The sequence below is a fragment of the Ambystoma mexicanum genome, chromosome 5p (genome assembly GCF_040938575.1).
Source record: "Ambystoma mexicanum isolate Mex_15411 chromosome 5p, UKY_AmexF1_1, whole genome shotgun sequence".
Classification (NCBI taxonomy): Eukaryota; Metazoa; Chordata; class Amphibia; order Caudata; family Ambystomatidae; genus Ambystoma; species Ambystoma mexicanum.
In genome coordinates, this window is record NC_090930.1 from 140,510,849 (window position 1) to 140,534,106 (window position 23,258).

Here is a 23,258-nt window from a genome sequence, read left to right on the forward strand (position 1 = left end):
ATTGTCCTGACTCCGACTACTCGTGGATAATGGCTTTGTGGATGTGCCTGCATTAGGACTCTATTGGCATGACTGTCTGGTGGCCAGGGTGGGATGTCTCTTCTGTGTCAGGGTGAGGAGCAGCACTGAGACACACACAAGATGCTTTGTGGTAGTTGGGCTTCCATATGTGACTGTGCTTTCACAAGTCTCTGCCATTCAGACTGTGTTCTGCTGTGTTGAACGTGTACAAGGTTTCACGTGCGAGGCACATGCAGGCGAATGTTGCAGTGCTAGTGCTGCCTGTGTCTCATGCTGGCATGCAGGGATTCCTCTATGTATGCCCCCCCGTCCCCCCAACAGATGTAATGTGGCATGCATTTGAGGCTAATTTTGTACTCACCCAACATCCATGTCTTTTGGCCTCGGTGCCTCTCCATGTAGGCTGGCATGGTACTGTTGCGCAGGACCATGGAGTCGTGGGTGGACCCTGGGTAGCGGGCGCAGCAGGGGGTGAAGGTTAGGTCAGGGTTACATGTCATCTGCACGTTCATGGAATGGTAATTCTTACGGTTCCTATCGACTGCCTCGTGTTGCTGGAGTGCTACTAGTGCTACATGTGTGCAGTCCAGGGCTGCTATGACGTTCGGGACTTGGGCAATGGCATTGAACAGTCCCTTGAGCTGGTTGACCTGTGCCTGTGTGGCTGGCAATGCAATGTGCTCATTGACATGAAGCAGCATTGCATTCAGCACCTGTCCCAGCACGGCACTGAAGGTGGACTGGGCCATGCCATGCATCATGGCAACAGTGTGTTGGTAGCTGCCAGTCCTGAGGTACTGTAGTACCGACACAAGCTTGATAAGTGGGCTCACAGCAGTGCTGATAGCTATACGGCTGCCTATGTAAGCCTGGATTGTGTCCAGCAACTGGGTGATGGTTGCCCTGTCCAGCCTGTACTTGTCACCAGCTGCCCATCAGTCAGGGCCCACGGTGTTGGCCTGACCCTGGGGATGGCTGGCCGCCTTGCTGCTACTGGTTTCCTCCTCCTCCTCCTCAGCCCCACCACCCCCTGTGCTCCCAGGGCCCTGGATTGGTTGGCAGGCCTCTGTAGCTCCAGGTGCAGCAAGTAGATGTCATCATCAAGGCTCCAGGCTCCAAATGACAGCATGGTGTTGGGAAGGGTGCGCTCTGAATGCGTGGGTCTTTTGCAGGTCTCTGGTGAGCATTGTTTTCACCTGGGCCCTTATTGCTGTCTCCTTTGTTCTTTTACCTCGAGCATTTGGCTAGGGGTATTCTCGGTGGTTTTAACACCGGACACTAATAGCGCCAACACCGGACTTGTGTGGCTCTGTGATAGCACGATTGGGTGCCGGCCCTATTACAGCCGGCGTTGTTACAGCCGACGCTGTTATAGCTGGCTGTACTACCACTGGCTGTAATAGCGCGGCAGGATTTACAGTCGTGATCCGGCGGAGCGGTATTGGCAGTGCCAATACCGTTTCCGCCGGAATTAAGGGTTACCGGCCAACTCGTGATGAGGCCCATGGTGTCTGGAGTGGAATCCGGCCCAGTTTATACAGACTGGGAGACCCCAAGAAACAAACTATCTGGACGGTCTCCAACCCCAATATTGTTAACTCAGGAAAAGAACTGACCAATGGCTTATGTTCCACTATTATATCTGCTAACCTAGCAGCAGATTCCAACCCTGAACCCCACAGCTACCTCAGTTTCAGAATGGGAATCACCTTCCAACTATTAACATCCCAGGCCATTCATCCGGTAAGAACATCCGTAGAGGGGAATAGTCATAACCTTTTTAGTCCTGAAGAGTATATGGTTACTGCCCGAGATAAGATTGTCATCACATTAGATCTAAGAGTGAATCTCCCCACTGGTTTTGTCATCTATACGGTGCCTTCTAGAGAAAGTGGGCAAATATTTGTATCCATCCTATTCTGTAAAGAAGAAGTGAAGTTTATCCCACTGATCTTCTCCTCAAACCCCTGGTAACCGACGTGAGACACGCCAGAACATAGAACTTTCAGGTGGGATTTAAACCCATGACAATATCTTTTGTGGAACCACGGAGAGAGACTAACTTTGTGAAGAACAAGGACATGCCCCGATTTGAAAAAGGCACATGGACCTGCCGAAACACGTGTAATCACAAGAGCCAACAATAAAGAATTCAAGAACACTTAATTTGAATTTTGATCTATGGTTAATCGATTTAATAGTCCACAACCGAGTTTTTCGTGGCACATTAAGTGTGTGAACTGGAAATGTCTGTCCAGAATGAGAAATCGCATGTAGTTCGGATGCAACATCCAAATGGGCTTGTGAAAGTATGCATCCTGGAGATCCAAAGACGGAAAAAGGTCAAAATCCACGATCAACGGGATGATCCATTGCAGACTTTCCATCTTAGAATGCAGAGTCTGCACAAATATGTTCAGCCACTTGAGGTCCATGATCAGCTGGAACTTGCCATTGGTTTTAGGCACCACGAATATAACAAGCGGTGAAGCCCATGGCCCTCTCTGTCATGGGAAACTCCTGGATTGCCCCCTTCTTCAAAAGTTCCAGGACACTCTAGGTCGTAGCCAGAGTGCACTCTACCCTCCCGGGAAGTGGAGCTGCCAATGTCCCTAGAACGGGGTTGTGGGAAAAGACAAATTGAATCCGGTACCTGCATCGAACAATCCTGTTCATCCACAGATCGCAAAATATGTCCCTGCAGGATTGCCAGAACCAACAGAGCCTGGCCCCAACACATTTGGCGTTAGGACTCCTCCAAAGATGCCGGAACAAAGGGTTTGCAGGACAGCTGTGGCCCTCTGGACAGCTGTGGCCCACTGTCAGTGTGATTATTGATTATCCGCTTTGGAAACATGACACACTCTGTAATCTAGTGAATCACCAAACATCTTGACTTCAAATGGAATTTTCAAGGCTATCGCCAGTCACAGAAGTACAAATGATGGCATCCCGAGCCCACAGCCCACATAGATACAGCCGCAGCACGAACCCCATCATATGCCAAATCCGACAGGAGCTCCACCTATGACTACATACCCAGCAACAGGATAGCACAGCTAGCCCCTTCTTCCACAAGTTGAGCCAATTTACAAAAACCACCCAAAGTAGTCTCCACCATGCGAGAGGCATATGTGGTAGCCCGAAAGGCCATGCATGCGTGCCCCTGGGCCGAATCCACCTTCTTGTCCGCCGAATCCACCTTCTTGTCCACCTAATCCCAAGCGGCTGCCTCCTCAGCCACCATGGACGAGTGATCCACCAGATTAGACAGAATAGTATCCACTTGATGCCCCTGTGGAGGGGAATCCTAGTATCCATGCAAGGATAGAGCTTGGCCACAAAGGGAGGAATAACCACCTTTTCAGGTTCTCGCCATTCCTTGAGGACTTCCTCCCAAAATCTCAAGAAGTAACCGCAGTTCTGCCTTGATAGTATGTTTAAAGTGGCGCAGAGGAGACCTGGATGCCACACTAGGAACAGGGGTGGTTGAAGAAACCCCATGTACTCCGCCACTTGCGCCAACACTGCAGTCAGCACCTCTTTATCCAGATGTTCCATAAGACTGTAGAAGATGTGCAATGTCCAAATATAGTTCATATACAGGAAGATGATGTGCAATGTCCAAATATAGTTCATATACAGGAAGAAGATGTGCAATGTCCAAATATAGTTCATATACAGGAAGATGATGTGCAATGTCCAAATATAGTTCATATACAGGAAGAAGATGTGCAATGTCCAAATATAGTTCATATACAGGAAGATGATGTGCAATGTCCAAATATAGTTCATATACAGGAAGATGATGTGCAATGTCCAAATATAGTTCATATACAGGAAGAAGATGTGCAATGTCCAAATATAGTTCATATACAGGAAGATGATGTGCAATGTCCAAATATAGTTCATATACAGGAAGAAGATGTGCAATGTCCAAATATAGTTCATATACAGGAAGATGATGTGCAATGTCCAAATATAGTTCATATACAGGAAGATGATGTGCAATGTCCAAATATAGTTCATATTCAGGAAGAAGATGTGCAATGTCCAAATATAGTTCATATACAGGAAGATGATGTGCAATGTCCAAATATAGTTCATATACAGGAAGAAGATGTGCAATGTCCAAATATAGTTCATATACAGGAAGATGATGTGCAATGTCCAAATATAGTTCATATACAGGAAGATGATGTGCAATGTCCAAATATAGTTCATATACAGGAAGATGATGTGCAATGTCCAAATATAGTTCATATACAGGAAGATGATGTGCAATGTCCAAATATAGTTCATATACAGGAAGTAGATATCCTCTAATTCATACATTCAAATGCACTGAAGAAGAGCTGATGCCACAGAATCTTTTCACGGACAAGCCAAAACTAAGAGGTGTGCGACATACTACAATATTACCCCAACATATGGTGATTTTTTGTTGAAACGTACACATTTAGTGACCTCTCTAATGTAATTTTTTTTTAAAGTGTTCATTGACTCAAATGTAGTGGACATGAGAATTAGAATCTGACTAAAGTAATGTTTGTTTTTATTGCTTTGCCTTGTTAGTTTTGTCATTTTCGTAGCATATTATGGAAGTTATCTTTGACATGTATTGATCCAATTGAGATGTTTTTGATCTTTATTGATCATCGCCTCATAACGTGTGGCTTAGTGTCTCTGTTCTTATGAAATGATTAATTTGTGATTTTTTCAATGTTTAATCAAGAAAAATACCGGCTGGCAATTTACGAAAACATGTTTTACTTTTAAATAGAAAAACTAACTTTAAATGTCTTAATACTTGGATTGCATGTGTGGTAACCCTATTCCCAAGACTAGTTTTCTTTTAGCGGGCGAGGTATTCAAGCAGAACAGGGACATGTAGGAGGTGGCAAAAGGAAAACATGATATTTTAAAAACATTTAATAGGAGTGTACAAATAGTACAACATGTTGCATCTGCAATGGATGAAAGTCACCCTCTTGGCAACAGGAAGACAATGACAGCATGCAGTAAAGTAGGGGTATGTTAAAACACATCGAACATATTATAGAAAGCATTGATAGGACGCAGCAAACGCATTGTAAAAAATATGAACATTTTATAATTCACATCAATTGGACACGGTTGGCCTTAACAAAAGTACTAAAGCAAATAATGTAATGATCACACGAAAATGACAGTACATCTGTGTTCACAATAATCGTATTATGACAGCCAGCTCATCGGCAAATCAGAGAAGTAAAACACATACAGTGTATGCAAAATATGCCTGTGAGTGCATGAAATGCAAAAGCAGTTTAGTTGTATAACCAACAAGAAGACATATTTTGGCATTACATTGAATTCATCTGTTTTGCTGCATCAAAGTAGAAACATTTAGACAGCTGAGTCATGTACTGGTGTTTTCCATAAATATTAGCAGCACATATCTCCTGCTTGCTTCCATACAGATACGTTTGCCCTAGCAATTACGGGTAGTGTGCCCATGTCACAAATATTTTCAGTCTACTAAGTACCCTTCATTCATTTAGAATTGTCAAATACAGCCATCACATGTTTGCATATGTTTTTTGACAAATTATTTTATAATTCTCTTATAAAATGTAACCAGAAAGGTATTTCAATGGAAACTCTACTCCAAAGCACTAAAACATTTTCTGATTTGGATCAGCAATGGCGCATGTCGCAAATCAGGGAAAAGCCTGCATTGACCACGTGGCGGAATACTCGATTGGAAATACGTGCATGTACATGGATTTGTATGAGCAGAGTCATGGCACCTGCAGAATTTTAGGGTATTGAGCCTGTATCCCGGGCACAAAAGGATGTGCTGGGGGACTTGGCAGTTCCGGTCTTCACAGCCACGGTCCAGGAGCAGGTAAATGTAAAACGGGGACACTACACAGACCCCAGGCAGCATTTTAAAGGCCATGGTGGAAGCTTAACTGTCTCATTACATAATGGCACCCTTCGAAAAGGGATGTTAATCTAAAAATTGCAGTTGCAAGATTGGCTCGTTGAAGGCTGGCCCCATCATATCTGCATCCAGATGGGTGGAGGGATGAGCACAGGCCTCCCCTGAGGCCAGAGCCAGCCGCGTGCCCCACATAATAATCCCCTCTGTGAATTAGGCGACGTGCATTATGTGGGCTTCAGGTCCAGAATGGAAGGCCCAAAGACCCTACACATCCAGCACTCTTTCTTTGATTGGCTTGCGCGTGGGCTCATTTGCATACGCACAACATTTTGCTCATCTGGCTCTGAACTAGAGTGAACTTCTAGTGATGGCTGCTGGGTGCGCTGTGGCATGTGTGAATTGGCTCATATGGCTTATGCTAGAAATCATTTAAAGACATGCCCTATATGTCCCATTTTGTTTTACTTGTTTGTAATTGCAACATATTTAAGTGTATTAAGTAGCAGAAGCTTTGCGCTTAGGTTTTATAGCCCTATCTTTTTGCCAAGGACAATGAATTCTAGTGTGATTTTACTTCTCACTTTAGAAACACTATGGGCCTCATTACGAGTTGGGCGTTATCCCGGCGCTATTCCCGCCAGGATACCTCCGGCACTAATAGCGCTTCCGCTATTAGTGCCGGATCACAGGTTTGGCAGAACGGTCCTTCCCCATCGGGCCCATTCTGGAATTCCCCATTGGACCCAATGGGGAATTTTCAGCGGGATTACCATTGGTGGTATTACTGTGCGGTAATAACGCAAAAAAAAAAAAAATCCACAAATTCCCGGGGGATTTTCCCCCAGCTCAGAGCTGTGGGTAAATACTGCCCAACCCCTGATTTGGCAGACCCTTAAATGCAGCGGTAATAGTGTTACTGCCGCATTTAAGGGTTACTGCCCAACTCGTGATGACCCTGTATGAACTATGTATTCTGTTCTGCATCTTTCCCTGCCATATCTTAAAGATTTTTAGAGCACTTCTTTTAAATTCTCTCCCTACCAAGGGAAAACATTAGATATTAACAATCAAGGGGCAGGATGACCGGTAGGGATATTTTATTAGCATGTCACTGTGACAATTAATTTATCAAGTGGGTAGTAGTCTCATCTTCTGAACTGTTAGGATAAGGAATAGTTTGTAACAGTGCCAAATCATGCAACGTCCCCAATCACCTCTTGCAGACAGCTGGTCTCTAACTGTACACCCACTCTTTGCTATTGAAAGAGGCTTAGCAGATACTGAGCATACGAAAACCACTCCATTATTTCCAGAAGTCCCTAAGGTGTTTGTCCCGTCTCAAAAAGCTTTTGCCAAATGAGTCGCGGGTCTTCGGAAAGCTTGGGAAGAGTTCGGTGGATTTCACCAATGAGTGTGATGGAATCCTAGGAAAAAAACAAAAACACATCAAGCATTTATTTATTACTTGTTAAACAGATGTAAAGAACAGTTAAACAATAGTGTTGATACATTGCATTTCAATGCTACTATCACACACATTTAGAAAGACAATAACCGTGGCCTCTATTTGTAGTAAATAGCTATTGTGCTTTGCAGACTAAGCCGTATTGTCGGTAGCTGTCTAAGACCAGAGGGACAGCAGTAGGGCAATTGTTATTTCTTTAATGTGCTACATTTAAAAAAGAATGAACAACTGCACTCAATAAATGGCTCCATATTGTTCATAAAAATGGTACTATACTGTACTAAGGATACCATGAAAACCGACACGTGGCTCCTGTTGGGGTGGTTAGGAAGGGTCCCCATGATTGCAAGTTGTTCATGTTACGCACACCGTATTGATAACGGGGGATGTCAGCAAACTGGGCGCAATGTTGCAAATTCATATGTATCAAATGCAGTTAATTATGGATCGATATGTTACTTTTAGTGTTACTGTTTAGAATTTATACATGATATGATATAATGTGGCATTTATAACGCACCTGTACACAAGTGTTTCTAGGTGCGACAAGACAAGGAGGGGGGAACAAGGGAGGACAAAATGACGATCTTACTAGGTCTTGTGACATTCAGATTGCACAAGTGCCAGGAAGAGGCAAGGGGAGAAGTGCCAGGGAGGAGGGGAACGGGGACGTGCAGGTAACTCACAAGTGCAGCTAGCGGGTGGCTCATAAGTGCAGAGAGAAGGGACTGCAGGGATGCAGATACAGACCCTTAAGTGTTGAGGGAGCCCGGAGGCAGTGCAAGGGCAACTGGACATGCAGGAGCCTGGGCCCGAGTTCAAAGGGTCACCAGGTGACCAGTGCGCAGAGCAGTCAGGTGCATCAGCAGGGGAGAGGAAGAGAGAAAGCAGAAGCAAAAAGGAAGGTCTTGAAATGCTTCCGGAACCAGAGGTGGTTCTGCTCAAGTTTGAGAGAGGCAGCGAGGCTGTTCCAGAGGGAGGCCTCAGCTGAGGAGATAGATCTGCCCCCAACTCTCTCCTTGGAGAAGCGTCTGACAATCAGAGAGCTGGAAGTGGATGAGCAGAGAGCTCAAGAAGGAAGATGTTTTGGAAGAGAAAGTTGGAGATACAGCGGTACCAGGCCTCAGAAAGCCTTGTGGACAATGGAGAGGGTCTTGAAGTTGATCCTTGCAGCCATGGGGAGCCAGTGAAGAGATTTCAGAGCTGGATATATACAATCCCTGGGCTTGAGGCCAAGGACAAGTCTTGCAGTCCTGTTCTGGATATGTTGTAAAGGTCAAAGAGTAGAGGCAGGAAGATGTAAAAATATGCTGTTGCAATGGTCCAGCCTAGAGGACCAGAGCTCTGGAGACAATGAGCTTCTGAGTGAAAGTGAGAAAAGGAAGAATACCTCTGAGGAGATGCAGCTGATAGTTTGACTTCTTAGAGATGTCAGAGATGTGAAGAGAGAAGGAGAGGATGGAGTCAAAGATGACTGCAAGGTTCTTAGCCTCACAGGAAGGAGCAGGAAGAGGGGCCAGAGTGGGCGGCCAGAGAGAGAGAGGTAAGGAGGGAGCGGGTGTCCCAATGAGGAGGATCTCAGTCTTATTGGCATTAAGGCAGAGATCATTGGCGGCACACCATTCCTGAATTGCAGCCAAACAGTCTGGTATGAGAGAAGAAGCAGAGGTGACTGAGGGGAGCCTGAAAGAGAGCGGAGTGTCATCCGCATAACATTGAAAATTGGAGCAGAAAGTAGCGATGCAGTGGGCAAGAGGTGGCAGGTAGTGGTTGAAGAGCCAGGGAGAGAGTTTGGACCCCTAGCGAATACCACAAGTAGAGAGAGAGAGAGAGAGAGAGAGAGATGAGAGAGGAAAGACCCCAGTAGGACCTGAGAGGGTCGGTCAGTGAGAAAGGAGGTCAACCAGGTCAGGGCCTCATCAGTAATACCAAGGTTGTCCCGGAGACGATTTAGCAGGATGGCATGGTTGACCGAGTCAAAAGCAGAGGATAGATCAAGGAGAGTGAGGACAGAAGACAGATTAGAGCACATATTAGATCTTCAGGCACATGGAAAGATACAATAATAAATCTGCAAATACAACATGAAAACCAGCTACACACAGGGTACTTTGCAAAAAACATGGTAATTTGGGCTCTCCATCAAAATGTATTTTTACTTTTAAACTGACTTTCTCAGGTCTTCAGATGGCAGAAAATAAGTAAATCAATAATTTTAAACTATGCGGTTAGCTGCTGCACATGAATTTTAAATAGCAGGGACATTCGTTGACAGAAAGAAGAATGAGTCATCTAGTAAGAAGGTCAGCTTCCAAACAGGACGAAGGTTTATGATTTAACAGTCACGCAAGGGAACAGATGTTATCTTGCTCCTTGTATTGAAGTTGCGTAGAGGGGCTTAATCATTTGTTTGGGCTTGTAATAAAAATGGAGCCAAGGTGTCCGGCGGTTAATTGTTTTTACATTTGAAACCAGAGGCTGTATGTTCTGGAGCAGTGGTAGCATAAATTAGTAAATCTGCAGAAGCACCAGGAGTCTGGGTTACTTGAGATCGAAATCAGTAGTTCAAAGAAGATCCTGTTTATTCAGACCTTCCTTGTATTTGCTAAAATATTTTAACGGACAATGTGCAATCACACAAAGTTTAAGGCCCTAGGTCAGTTACTGCTAGTAATGAATTATGTTTCAATACCAATGTTTAATCGTGTATTGACGTCATGGCCTACTACGGACGAATCCTAAGAAGATGTATGTTCTGAATATGATCTAAAGATGACTATCAAGATAAGACTGGCCAATGAAAATGGAAGAATTAGGAAAAGATGGGATTTCTTTGTAGAGGTCCAATTGTGCTTGGGTGGTGTACTGCAATAAAGTATTTGGAAGAGTTTTAATTGTTGCAAAACTGTATAAAAGTAGTTTATTTATTAATAATGTGTTACAGTTTATATTTAAACTTTACACATACTGATAAATTATATAAGATCAAAGATAAATACCATATAAAATAAAATATAAAACTAAAAAAAAAAAAAAAAAAAAAACTGCAAAAGAGAAAAAAGAGAAGAGAAGAGTAGAGAAGAGAAAAGAAGAAGAAAAAATAGTATAAAAGTAGTGAACTGATATGGTATTGTTGAGACTTGGGTTAGTTTGGTCCTGCAACACCATAAAACTGCTCCCCGTAGCTTTGTACAATAAACCTGCTTTATGTACAACCGTGCACTCGCTTCTTAGGTGGTAAGCCTGTTTGGGTTGAGGTGATTAAAAGCCCATATGCACCTTTGACGAGCCACGGTAGGAGCCCAGGCATCCAGAGATGTTGGGGGTCTTCTATCCACACCTCTCAGCTGCAGCACCTCACAACAGGGGCCAGTCTTCCATGAACGATGAAAAAAAAAAAGTCCTGTGGACGCCATATTGGTTAACCGTCTGTCTGCTCCCCAGAGATGTGGTGCTGTGGCCTAACGGTGCAGGGTGACCTAACGAAGCACCACCTCTGAGCACCTTGGGTTCATGGGAGTACATGCTTAGGGGTGTAAAGCAAGGGGGAAATAGGAATATAAAAGGGGTTGTTTCTTTGATTTAAGGTTTATTGTGGTAAGGGTAGACATGGAGTGTGCATGTTAACTTTCCTGAGGTTGCGGGGATTGGAAAAGTGGGTGTTTTGATAGAGTGGTTGAACTGTTCTGTGTTGCAAGTCCCCTGTATATATTTTGTATCTAGTTTATTATTTTAGAGGGGAGCACACCCAGTGTGAGGCTTGTCTGGTTAGATGGGGCCCTCACCTGAAGGTGGGGTGGTATCTTAGGGTAAGTCCAACTGTAGAAACCTTTCTGAAGTAGGTCCTGACATTCTTTTATATCTGCTGTGTGGGCGGAGCCCAAACCTCGATTTTCTTGATTAGTCAACGTAGTGAAGGAAAACCTCCTGCAGTAAGGAACAGATGGGGTTGTAGCAGAGAACATGGTACTAGTGATGAAGAGAACGAGAGCAGCAGTGCTGTAGTGGAAAGCATTGTGCCCCTCCTTTGCTCAAGTGGGGTGGATGTCTCAAATATTGGCCGGCGAATGTTTTTGATAAAATGCTGTCTTCTGTGTATGAGTGAGAAGTAGAATTAGAGTAAATAGGGAAGTGAGGTAATTGCAGTATAGACGAGTACAGTGAAAGAGTGTGAAGTACGACTAAGGAATTGGGTAAAGGTAAAAAGTGAGCTCTTGGGTGAAAATTTGTTCAAGCCGCAGGTTCACCTCTATCAGATTTTTGTGAATCTTTTTTGATAATTTGGGTTGGAGTATGGATACTCTGTTGAATCATTTGTGCTATGTGTTGCCTGGCTATAAGGCGAACATTTTAAAATATCAGAGAATGGCTGCGGGAGAGTAAGGGGAAAATTATACATTCTTGGCCCATTGGGGGATCCTATGATACAGGGATATTGGAGAGCCTGCATACCTTTTTAACTACAAATCACAAGGGATCGAAGTTAGAGACGCGGTTAAACATCTTGGAATTATAGAGGGTGTATGAAAAAAGCGGGAAGGGCCATAATGTTGAAATTGTGGGGGGGGGCAAAAAATTAGGGTGCAGGCCATACTTCTGCACCACCCCAATATGGGTGCTATCCTTTATCGCCCGCAGAGGGGTACACAGACCCTGAGTTCGTACCACCATTTTCCCCAGCAGCTACTCCAGTGGTTGAAAGACGGACACAGGTAATGCCTCCATCAATTACGATTTCTAAGAACTGGGATTTTGAGGAAAGTGGAAGGATAACTCCTTCAATGGTTAGGGCTACAGAGAGGTGAAAAACAGAGCGGGGAGGGGCTAACTCCCCTGACTGCTAGGTTAGCAGATAGATTAAGGATGTTGGATCATGAAAAAGTGAGGCCGGTAGTCAGTGGAGGAAGGATTGAAAATGAGGGGAAAAGAAGAGGTTGCGCAAGAACCGGAAAAAATGAAGGACGCGCTAAGGCTAGCGGAGGAAGAGGTAGTGCTGCTATGGTGGCAAAGAGATGAAGAGCGGGAGGAAGTGAGAAGACAGGTAAGGGATGTAGAAGAAGGAAGGTGGAGACATGGGCAGGTAATTGTTAGATTGGACAACTCGGTTATCAGAACGGTTGAAGATGGCATGGAGAGCAGGGTTACAAGGGCTGAGCATGGAGGATGGGAGACGTCACACTATGGGAGTGCTGATTATGCTTCTGTGCCCGTAGAACGGTCACGGGATGTAGTAGCTGAAGTAATCAATGAAGAAGAAGAGGAATGGGATGTGGAGCAAGGAGAGCAGGGTGTAGTCACCCTAGCTCCTGCGCCAATAGCAGTGATAGAAAGCACACCATGGAGTCACAGGATGGGCCAGGGTACTGGCATGGCTGTAGTAAGTGGTAGGGGAGAGAAAGGGACAGTTCCAATGTGAACAAGCTCTAGCGGCAGCAGATTCTGCAATTCAAAAGTCTTCGATCATTACTATGGGTTGCCCGGTGACATTGTAGAGCATGCAGTCTTTGCGATTCTAGAAAAATCGAAATCCACATTGACTTCCACCATCAACCAAGAGACGGGTGAGAGGCATACGGGTGTAGATGTAGTGGGTCTTGTGGATGGGGAGTGTCAGGTAAACTGAGGAAATGGCTGCCTTCTAATTACTCTGCAGAAGAGGCTGAACTGGTGCCACTTACAGGTGCGAGACAAGTTTAAGGGGAAGGCAGTCACATTCTGGGTTATCAATCGGCATAGAAGAGGGTTTAGGAGGTCTGACGGGTCTCCTGTCCAGCATGCTGCGCGGCTATCCAGGCTGATTGAAGCGTTAACGTAGCCAGCAGAGACAGGTCTAGTGAACCGCACCAATTTAATAGCTCTAAGAAATGATGCCACAGACAAGGTGGCGAAGTAAACAGCATATTTTCCATTCACAGATTCCCAGAAAATGGAAACAGTGTCCCAATGTCAGGTCTGGCTCAGTGAAGAGTGAAGGAGTGTGTGACACATTGTTTTCTGATATTTAATTAGTTTTATTGGGGAAGTTTTTATTCAGCCTTAACTATAGTTTCCAGAGTGAAGGCATCCCAATTTAACATGGAGGAGAAGGGCTGAATGCGGATTGGACCAGGTAGTCACCTGGTGGACTTGGCAACATTCTAAACTGCCTTTCATTGTCCAGTCTGCATCAGGAAGGTCCTGTTATTTTGTTCTCTTAATCTAAAGTTAATTAAAGTAAGTTTAAACTCTTCCCCAAACTTCCATACCTGAAGTGAAGACCAGTGAAGTTTTCAGCGAGGGACAAAGAAACCTGTAACATCCAGTGGGAGAGTTTATGTTATCTTAATCTAGTAAAGAAAGTTTCTTGCTACTGAATTCCAGAGACTGTTAAGAAGAATCTGAAGGATTTTAACTGTGTATTTCGTTTAGGTATTTAGTTAGGGCAAAAGCCTCCTGGAAGTATTTATTCAGTTTTTAATCTCTTGTCAATGCTCACTGATGAGTGTTTTTATTTGGGTTCAGTCGGATGAATTCCGATTTATTACGATTTTAAATCTATTGTTTCCTTGAGTGATTTTGTATGTTCGTTGGTGTTTAAAGGAAGGTATATTTAAGCTTTCTTTGTTTTTTGAAGTGCGCATTAGTTTTCGGACAGAGTTTAGAAAACCGGTCCTGCGCAGTCGTCGTTGGTTTGTTGACAGAGGTAAAACCAAGCGCATGCGCTGTGTTGGGCCATAGTGCCGATATTGCATGCTTCACGCATGCGCAGTAGTACATTGTCTGAAGCGGACAGGCAGAGAATTCTTTAGTGCGTGCACAGTGTAGGTTTATTGGTGCTGACTGAAAGTGCTTCATGCATGCGCAGTAGTACTTTGTCTTTTTAGAACAGGCAGAGAATTCTAAACGCGTGTGTGCATAGGGAAATTGGTAGTGTCTATTTTTTTAGAATTATACTAATGCGTGCCGCCACAGTGATTTGTCTTGAATGGTCAGACAGTGCATTCTCTATGCTAGTGTGTGAAGTTACAATTTTAGAGCTGGCAATTCTTTCATTGAGATTAGAGTTGACTTCTTGACTTCACGCTTTCAATTTTGTGAATTCAGAAATGTTAAATGTTCGAACAAAAAAAGTCAAAACAAAAAGCAAATGAACATACAAAGTAATACTCAATTCAACAAAGGACATTCTGTTCAACTCAAGTTAATACAGAAACGCATATGAGTGAAGTCTTCAAATTTTCAAGTGAAAGTTATTGAGTTTTTTAAAAGAGAAGAGAAAAGACATTCAATAAAGATTCCAGTTTTTTTCCCCCAAGAAAAGTAAAGAGGACAATTTTGATTTAAACCTGATGGCAAGGAAAAGCTGAATAGAACAAGGTTGAAAGAAACTAAAAAGGAGATACATTTCTCAGAACTGTTCTTGCTGATCCTCAAAGCAAGTAGCTGAGGATGCACAGCTATGATAAACCTCAGTAGGGGTTAAATGGAGGTCAGAGGTGTAGAATAAATGAGTAACTCGGTTGTTTATTTCTCTTTTCACAGATAGATGCCTCATTGAGAAAAGAGATCTTTGCCGTTTGTTATTTTCTCCACTTCCCCCTTCCCTTAAGAGGGTTAGAACTTCAGCTGTTAGTTAAACCAGTTGTTGCTCACACCTTCTTAGGAGACTGTGGGACTCTGCAGCTTCCGCGGACAGAAGATTTCAGGACCGGGTACCCAACAGGTACAGTTACCAGCCCCATACGCCATAGTCCTGGTGCTCCAGATAATAGAAATGCAAGAGAAATCCTTTAGAGAAGAACAGTAGCTTTGGAAAAAGAGAGGATGTGTTCTCTCACCCACAGATTTGCTTTGGAGACAGAAGGTGATGTGGAAAGTAGTAATGTCTGTAGAGCTGCTTTTGGCTCTAGAGCAACTACATTACCTGTTGCATACTTCTCGATGACAAATCACAGCAGAGCACTAGGAGGACTGGTTTATCCCTAACTTACAAGAGCAGGTAAGTAGATTTGTAGGGAAATGTGTCATGTGCAAGGAGTTCAATCCCGGAAATACCACGAGGTCAGTGAGGGGAGTCTCTGGTCCATTCAAGAAGCTCCGTATCAATTTTGTGGACATGATAACAAGATGCAGTAACTTCAGATATCTAATTGTTGTGGCTGTCCATTCTTCCGGTGCCCATTCTCCCGGTGGTTTGTGGGTAGTCCCTCATGCACCCCGATGCTAAATCGGCAGCAATATTTCTGGCGAGAGAGGTATTTTCAAGATGGGGAATTGGTGTAGTTCTAGAATCTGACAACAGAGCCCAATTCTTTAATGCCTTGTTTGCAGAAATCACTTCTCTGCTAGGAATCAAGCATCGATTGTGCTCAGTGTACCACCTGCAGGCCAACAGAACCATCGAGTGGTGTAATGTGGTCCTTAAGGGCCAGTACGCTGAACTGTGTGCAGAATTAAATAAATCATGGTATGTGTAATAATGGTACATCTGTACACTCTTGTAGCTTATAGACATAGGCTGTATTGTCAGTTACATTAAGCTAACATGTAAGGCAACCACTGGGTCTCATCATCCAGGCTTAACTGACATCAGGTAAAACACTCACACAGCATTCACACATCAACATTCCAACATGACATCACAGGGTCTCACATTCACAAGCAAGTACTTCATAACAAATCTCCTTCCTTTCCAATGACGCACATCCACTTGACATTCACCAACAAGCACTTCACAACACATAACCTTCCTTTCCCACATACACGATAAACACATCACAACACATCCCCTTCTTACCACAACCATCACTGACACAGGGAACACAACACAAGGCAATCACACATCAAAGCATCCACACCTTGCATCTTTTTAACGAGAGATGCAACTTAAAATAAACTTCAGGGACGCTATCCCTACCTAACTGGGACACTATCCCTACCCTCATGTTTGGAGACGCTATCCCCACTCCGGGTCTCTACCCATTTTCTACACTTAACAGGGACGCTATCCTTAAACCTTATGCTGAGGGACGCTATCCCTTCTCAACAGGGATGCTATCCCAACACTCCTTTTGAGGGACGCTATCCCTACCACTTACTTGGGACGCTATCCCTATACTGATACCTAGTATCCCTACTTCACTAAGGAACACTATCCCTATACGGATGAGGAACGCTATCCCTAAACTGGTGCGGGACGCTATCCCTACTTCACTCTGGGACGCTATCCCTATACAGATCAGGGACGTTATCCCTAAACTAGTGCAGGACGCTATCCCTACTTCACTCAGGGACGCTATCCCTATACAGATGAGGGATGCTATCCCTAACCTAGTGCGGGACTCTATCCCTACTTCACTCAGGGACGCTATCCCTATACATATGAGGGACAATATCCCTACTTACACACTGGATGGTACACTATCCCTCCTTCACACTAAGTTTTGGGACGCTATACCTACACCTACACACTGACTTCACATCAATGTGACGCTAGCCCACACTTTTCAACATTGGCGACTCACTTCACACATACATTTTACATAGTTACAAATCCATGTTACTATAAATCTGCCCAAATGCATATATGTGTGCCTAAAAGTCCATGCCACCTTAATGCAGCCTACTTTGTCTCTATGGGCATACTTTCAAAATCCTAAAGGTCCATGTTGTATCAAACAACGTTATTCTGCAACTCATTAGAAGGTTAATTCTATCTCACTCAGAACCTCATACTTAGATCTCCAGGCACTCACCATGTCCTTCCAACTTTCACCTTTTAATCAATTACTGTATCGAGTACAGACTAGAAATGTCTGTTTAAACCTGTAAATCCGCGAAACGTTACTCTTTTGACATTATCATTTAAACTTGTACCACAAGCAGCTCAACCAATGCATCCAACAACCTCATCCCTCGCATACTCGACTCATCCGAGCACTCATGTGTAGAGCATTAAAAGGATACACGTTTGCAATAGCTCTTCATGTGATGCCTCCCTTACTTTCTTCCTCACGAACTTCACTTTTTACTCTGGGCCAATCAGGTTCGGGCCGCTTTACTGCACCACCTAATGCCAAAATCTCATCAATTCACTTTGTTCTAAACAAAATACTGCAAGCTCCAACTCGTTGCAGATAATACTGCAGAAAGTACTACCCATATGCTTAACCGCTTCGTCAGACTCTTCCAGCTCATCAGGTCTCTCCTTAATGCCCACATTGCTAATCTGCAGAGGGCGGTTCTTCTACCTACACATGCGCCACAGCAGAAGTTCCTTTGCTTCCCAACACCATACACTAGGCGTTGCTATGAATCACGTGGATGGACCTGCTTAGCCACTCCTGATCTTTCTGCGATCCTCGACACCTTTCCAACGACGCCTCACCCAATTTCCTTAAGTGAGCGTTACATTCACAGCTTCCTCGAATGGACGTTGCTTTCACGTCACACGCCTTTGGGTTTTTTACTCTGCGCCTTAAACTTGTACTATCCTGAGCAGTATACAGTTCGTATTGCAGCGAGCGAATCATAACTCCTGAACGGGACATCCGTCAGCGTTCTGTTGCTCCGCCATCCCCTTTCACACTGGAACCTACGTCATCAAATGCCGTGTGGCACCGGAGCTGTGCTCATCTCGCTGAGTGAACCCAGACGCCAACGGTCACCTGCTCCAAGACACTCACCCGAACCCGGTGAGTACAGCAACTGTTAGCCAATACAAGGACTTCTTCAACTCACTGAATCACTTTCGGATGCCACAATATACTTTTAGCTTTGGGGAACCTGCTTTACTTTAGGGGCTAATCTTCTTCACTTTTCCCTTGGAGCCCACACTGGGGTTTTCTTTACTTCTGGGACCTGCGCTGGTGCTTTCTTTACTTACCCCTTCACTTGACGCTGCGCAGGTGTTTCTCTGCTTTAGGCTGCCCGCTGGGGCTTGCGCTGGGTCTTTTTTTAAGTTTCAACCCCCTGGACACTCCTGTGGGCTGCCTTCTGCTTCTACTTATTTCCTGAGTTGTACAGCTACTCCTGCAATGGGCACCTCTTCATCTTCAACTTCTCTATGCCCTGGGTCTGCGCTGGGACTTCTCTACTTCTAAACCCATTCAGGATTTATTTTGTGTCGACCCTTCTTCTTGACTTGACCCCCTGGCTTCTCTCCCTGGGTGATGGGACTTACTTCTGGGTCTTTGGGGGGCAGTGTTATGCTCACCTGGTATCCACAGGGGCGCCACACGATATTCGATGGAGGTCCAAGCGCTATCCCGGACCCCTCTCTGCTTGGTTATGTGCCAGACATTGTGTAGCGCCTATAACAGGAGAATGGAGGGTTAAGATACTGGTTCTGTGATGAGTGGACTCCCACCTCCCTCTGGTCCAAATCCCCTCTGTTGGGGTTATTGCTCACCTTAGGTCTTTGTGCATTGAACTCTCCGTCCTGCGTCTCTGTGCAGGGGCGCGTGGTTGGTGCGGGCGTTCCGTGGACCAAGTTGCTTCACTGGTCCGTGTGCCCTTATGTCGGGTCCAGACCGGCTGTGACTCCGACTCTGCTTGCTGTCTTCCAGGTGAGTTATTAAGTCTTTTCCGTCTTTATTTAGTCTCTTTCTTCCCCTCCATTTTCTCTGTCTTCTCGGCGTCTTGCTCCTCTACGCTGTTCCCTAACAATGTCTCTTTTTGTTTTCCCAGGGATGGTTGCGATCTCGGAGTTGCCGTGCCGATGGCGAAGACCACAGTGAGTATTGATGCGCGGAACGCTGCGCTGTTTATTGGTGTTAATTGCTAACCTGTGTTCTGTTCTCTTTGTATAGGTTGTGAAGGCAAGCGTCCCCAAACAGCACGATCTTCCCCGCAATGAGAGACAATGAAGGACTCTCCCAAGATGGGAATAAGGCCAAGACAGAGTGCGGGTGAGCGTAAATGGGAGTTTATCAATCAGAATAGGGCATGCAAAGAACTCTGCAAACTCCGAGAGCGCTCTGTCTGACAATAGCAAAGACAGGCGTATATATTTACAAAAAACGTCATAAGAACCTACACACTATGGGGGGCACAAGTTCATGGGGATTGGGTGGCGACGACTAACTATAGGTGCTGCTGTGATGTGGTTGGCTTTGGCTGGAAGACGTCACTGGGCAGCCTCGTGGGTTGGGCTGGGCCTGGCAGGGTGGCGGAGTTCATCCAGGCGGTGTTGTGGGGCCATCGCGGCCAGTGGCAGAGATGAATGTCTTCTCCTGACTTATTAGCCCTAGGCCATGCACACCGCAGTCATTCAAGCATTTTTTGGTATTATCTTCTTTAGTAAATCTTACAATAGGTTATACAACAGGTTAATGCAACACAGGAGGAATGCACCTTGTGAGGGGACTGGAGGTAATACGTCAGGGCATGGTTACCAGTGTCCTGTTGACCGGGGCCATAGGTCGAGGGGCTAAGCTTCAGGGCCTGGGACGGGCGGTACATGTCTTTCTGCCTTGTTAGAAGTTGTTATGGATGTTCCGCTGTGTGATGTCAAAGTGTTGGGTGTCTTGATTGCACAGGGCCATAAGTCTGGGATGGTCCGGTGGGTTGTGAGGTTTACGAGGGGGCGCGTGTGGTCAGGCAGAGGTTTACTGCTGTGCTGTAAATAATGCATGTGGCAGGCGGTGGCCTTGGGTGCTACAGAGGGGGTTACAAATCTTTGAAGCGACTCCAGTCTGGTTGGGGGAGGTAACGCAGCGCGGCGCGGTCTCTGCTCTCATGCCTTGGCAGCCTTCGTAGGGTGGGAGGGGGAATGGCCTTGCACGTGTTTCACAAAGGTATCTCCCTCGTGCGTTGCCGATTTAGGTAAAAACATCAACCATTTGAACACTCTATAATACTTATTCAAATCATTTTAAAACATGCATTTCAACTTTGCTGGATGTGTCTCGATTATACCCAGTCTGAACACTGTATTCGTACACTATGTTTTAACAACTACAGTATTTAGTTATATGCATATACAGTTGCAATAAGTGAGGTAGTAGTCGGGTTGGTGGAGTACATAGGAAATGATTCGCCACTGTACGTGACGGTGGTGGCACATAAGGGGCTTAGACATACGCACATGACAAGTGCATTTCTTGCGCATCCTTCACATGAGTTCCACAGTATGGTTACATTTCGTTTTCTCGTGTACTCTAGCAGCATTAGTTCAGTTATGGCACGAGCCCATGGGGTGTAAGTTTCCCAGTAATACACGTAACAAATAGATTCCTGGTGCGTTCCATTATTATTAGCACCCAACTGCAATGGTGCGGGCTCACCATCGCTTATATCATGGAAGCATGATTTCTTGTAATTCTACATCTTACAGGCTTTTGTACTACAAAGGATTTTGTGGAAGAAAGCATCCTTTGCAAGTAGTCTCAACATTAATATATAAAGATTGTCTGTCATCCAATGACTATTTTACTGTTCTTTTCATTGTTTAGGCCTGCTGGCCGGGTCATGCTGGGAGCGATGATACACTGCGGGAGGTGAACTGTTACAATGTTAGTGTATTACATTAGCTTATGTCCGTCTTATTCGTGGGAACGTGCTCGCAGCGGATCTGCCAGGGTGCTGCGGCAACAAGGACGACTGAAACCCTCCAAGGGTGGGGGCCGCGCTACAGTGCGCTGAGCTCACACCATCTTTATCAGACAAAATGGTTTCTAGGCCTAGCTAAATTTTAATACATGTGGGCAATTAATACGTGCGGGCAATGTCTCCAGTGGGTGAACCCTCCAACACCTGGGCCCGGGTGGCATGAGGGGACGCCCAAGAGAGCCATAGTCCTCACCTGGGGAGAAAGCGTAGGCGAGGGGGGGTCTTCTTGGACCAGTCCTCCCCTACAGTTGCAGTGATGTTTCAGAGTGATGAGCGATCGAAGCGCTGCTTGCCCATGTAAGGCTTTGTTAATGCTGACCTTGTTCATTCTCCTTTGCAGGTTGCGGTGAAACCCGGAGATGGGCGAGGTAAGAGAAGCGCAGGGTGCTGCCAGGACTCGCTGCTTGTCCAGGTAAGAATTGTTATTAATGCTGTCCTTGTTTCTTGACCCTTGCAGGTTGCGGTGAACTCCGGAGATGGGCGAGGTAAGCAAAGCACAGGATGGATTCAAGACCGGTTACTTCACAGGTAAGTGTTCTTGCTCACGAATGCTGTTCTTGTTCTTCCAGGTTATTAATGGAATCCGGATCTAGGGCTTCCGGATCGGGCCGCCGGAGAAGCAGATGAGCAGGAGCTGGACACAGTGAGCGTTACGCTGCAGGAGTGCAGAATAACATGAAGCGTGTTCTGCTGTTTGGGTATTGTTTAAATAGTCCAGGTAAAGTAGTTCCAGGCCAAGTAGTTCCAGGCCCAGCCACACACAAAACACTAGACCGCATGGCTTGGTTCTAAAGAACTGAGCTGTGTAATAGGGCTCCATGCTGGATTAAGGTCCAAAACTGGTGTTGCTTTATTCCGGATAATGAGCCTGGCGCCAAAGGTGCCAGGACTGACTCCATGTATGTTTCTGATGGAGTTTTAAGGCCCTTGTGGCCAGTGTGAAGGGCTTTAGCCCCACTGCTGCCAGGTGGCTGTTATACCTGAGGGGTTCAGGGGCATGGATGGTGACAGCACTCCCTCCTAAGGCACCTCAAGGTATTTCCTCCGTCCGGCCCTGGTTTGGTCGGATGGTTCCGATGAAATTGTCTTACCAGGCGTGGTGCATGGCCGTGCTCGCTAGGCTCCCATGTCCTGTCCTGAGGGCCGTATCCCTTCCAGTCCACTAAGTAATATAACTTGGACCTGGTGAGTTTAGAATCTAGGATGTCCTTGACTTCAAATTCAGGTTCTCCGTTAACCAGTACCGGATTTGGTGATGTTTTGACCAGAGTTTCAGGCTGAACAGGTTTTAAGAGTGACACGTGGAATACGGGATGGATCTGCATATTTGGTGGTAAAGCTAGTTTTACTGCCACAGGATAACAGCCTTGATGGTATAGGGCCCTAGATATCTGGGACAAAATGTTCGAGTTCCTCTTATGGGCACGTGCCGAGACGCCAACCAGACTTCATCTCCTACTTGATAGTCTGGGGCTTTTCTTCAGTGTTGATCAGAGAATCTTTTCTGTCTTTCTTTGGCTTGGATCAAGTGTTCTGCTGCCTTTTTGAAGGCTTGAGTGACGGTCGTATGTAAAGTCTTCACCGCAGGCATTTCCAAGGCCATGGGGGCATCTAATTCGGAAGTACGTGGGTGCCTTCCATATAGGGAAAGAATGGACTCTGTCCGGTATAGGTGTGTAGAGAGTTGTTGTAGGCATATTCGGCTATCCACAGCACATCCTTCCAGCTTTCTTCCACTTGATGTGACATGCACTGTAGGTATTGCTCTAGTGTCTGATTCGTCTGGTCTGTTTGGCCATCAGTTTGGGGATGGTGATTAGTGGACAGACGAATATCTATTTGGGCAATTGTACAACTCTTCCTACAGAAGTTAGACACAAACTGTCTCCCTCGGTCAGAAATCAGGACAAAGGGGAAACCATGTAATTGTACAATTTGCTCTAAAAACACCTTTGCCAGACTGGATGCGTTTGGTAGACCCTTAAGCGAAATGAAATGGACCATTTTAGAGAATAGGTCAACAACCACTAGGATAGTATTGAACCCTTGACAAGGAGGCAGATCTGTGAAGAAATCGAGGGAGAGTGTGTGCCAAGTTGCAGGTGGAATTTCCAGGGGTTGAAGAAGGCCCACAGGTCTTTGTTTCTGGGATTTATTCTGTGCACAAATGCCACATGACAGAATAAACTGCGTAATGTCCTTTTGCCAGGTCGGCCACCAATAATTTCTTTTCACCTTGGCTAGGGTCTTGGC

At 45.3% G+C, this 23,258-nt stretch overlaps 1 protein-coding gene across 1 annotated transcript in view; it reads right to left on the reverse strand.

Annotated features, from left to right (window-relative positions):
- Nucleotides 1-4,935: 4,935 nt before the first annotated feature.
- The window catches only part of C5PH8orf48 (chromosome 5p C8orf48 homolog), a 445,712-nt gene continuing 427,389 nt past the window's right edge, over nucleotides 4,936-23,258 (reverse strand). Inside the window, exon 6 of the mRNA XM_069612536.1 lies at nucleotides 4,936-7,374. Coding sequence (XP_069468637.1) covers nucleotides 7,270-7,374 — 105 coding nt within the window. The 3' untranslated portion in view covers nucleotides 4,936-7,269. The remainder of the gene's footprint in view (nucleotides 7,375-23,258) is intronic.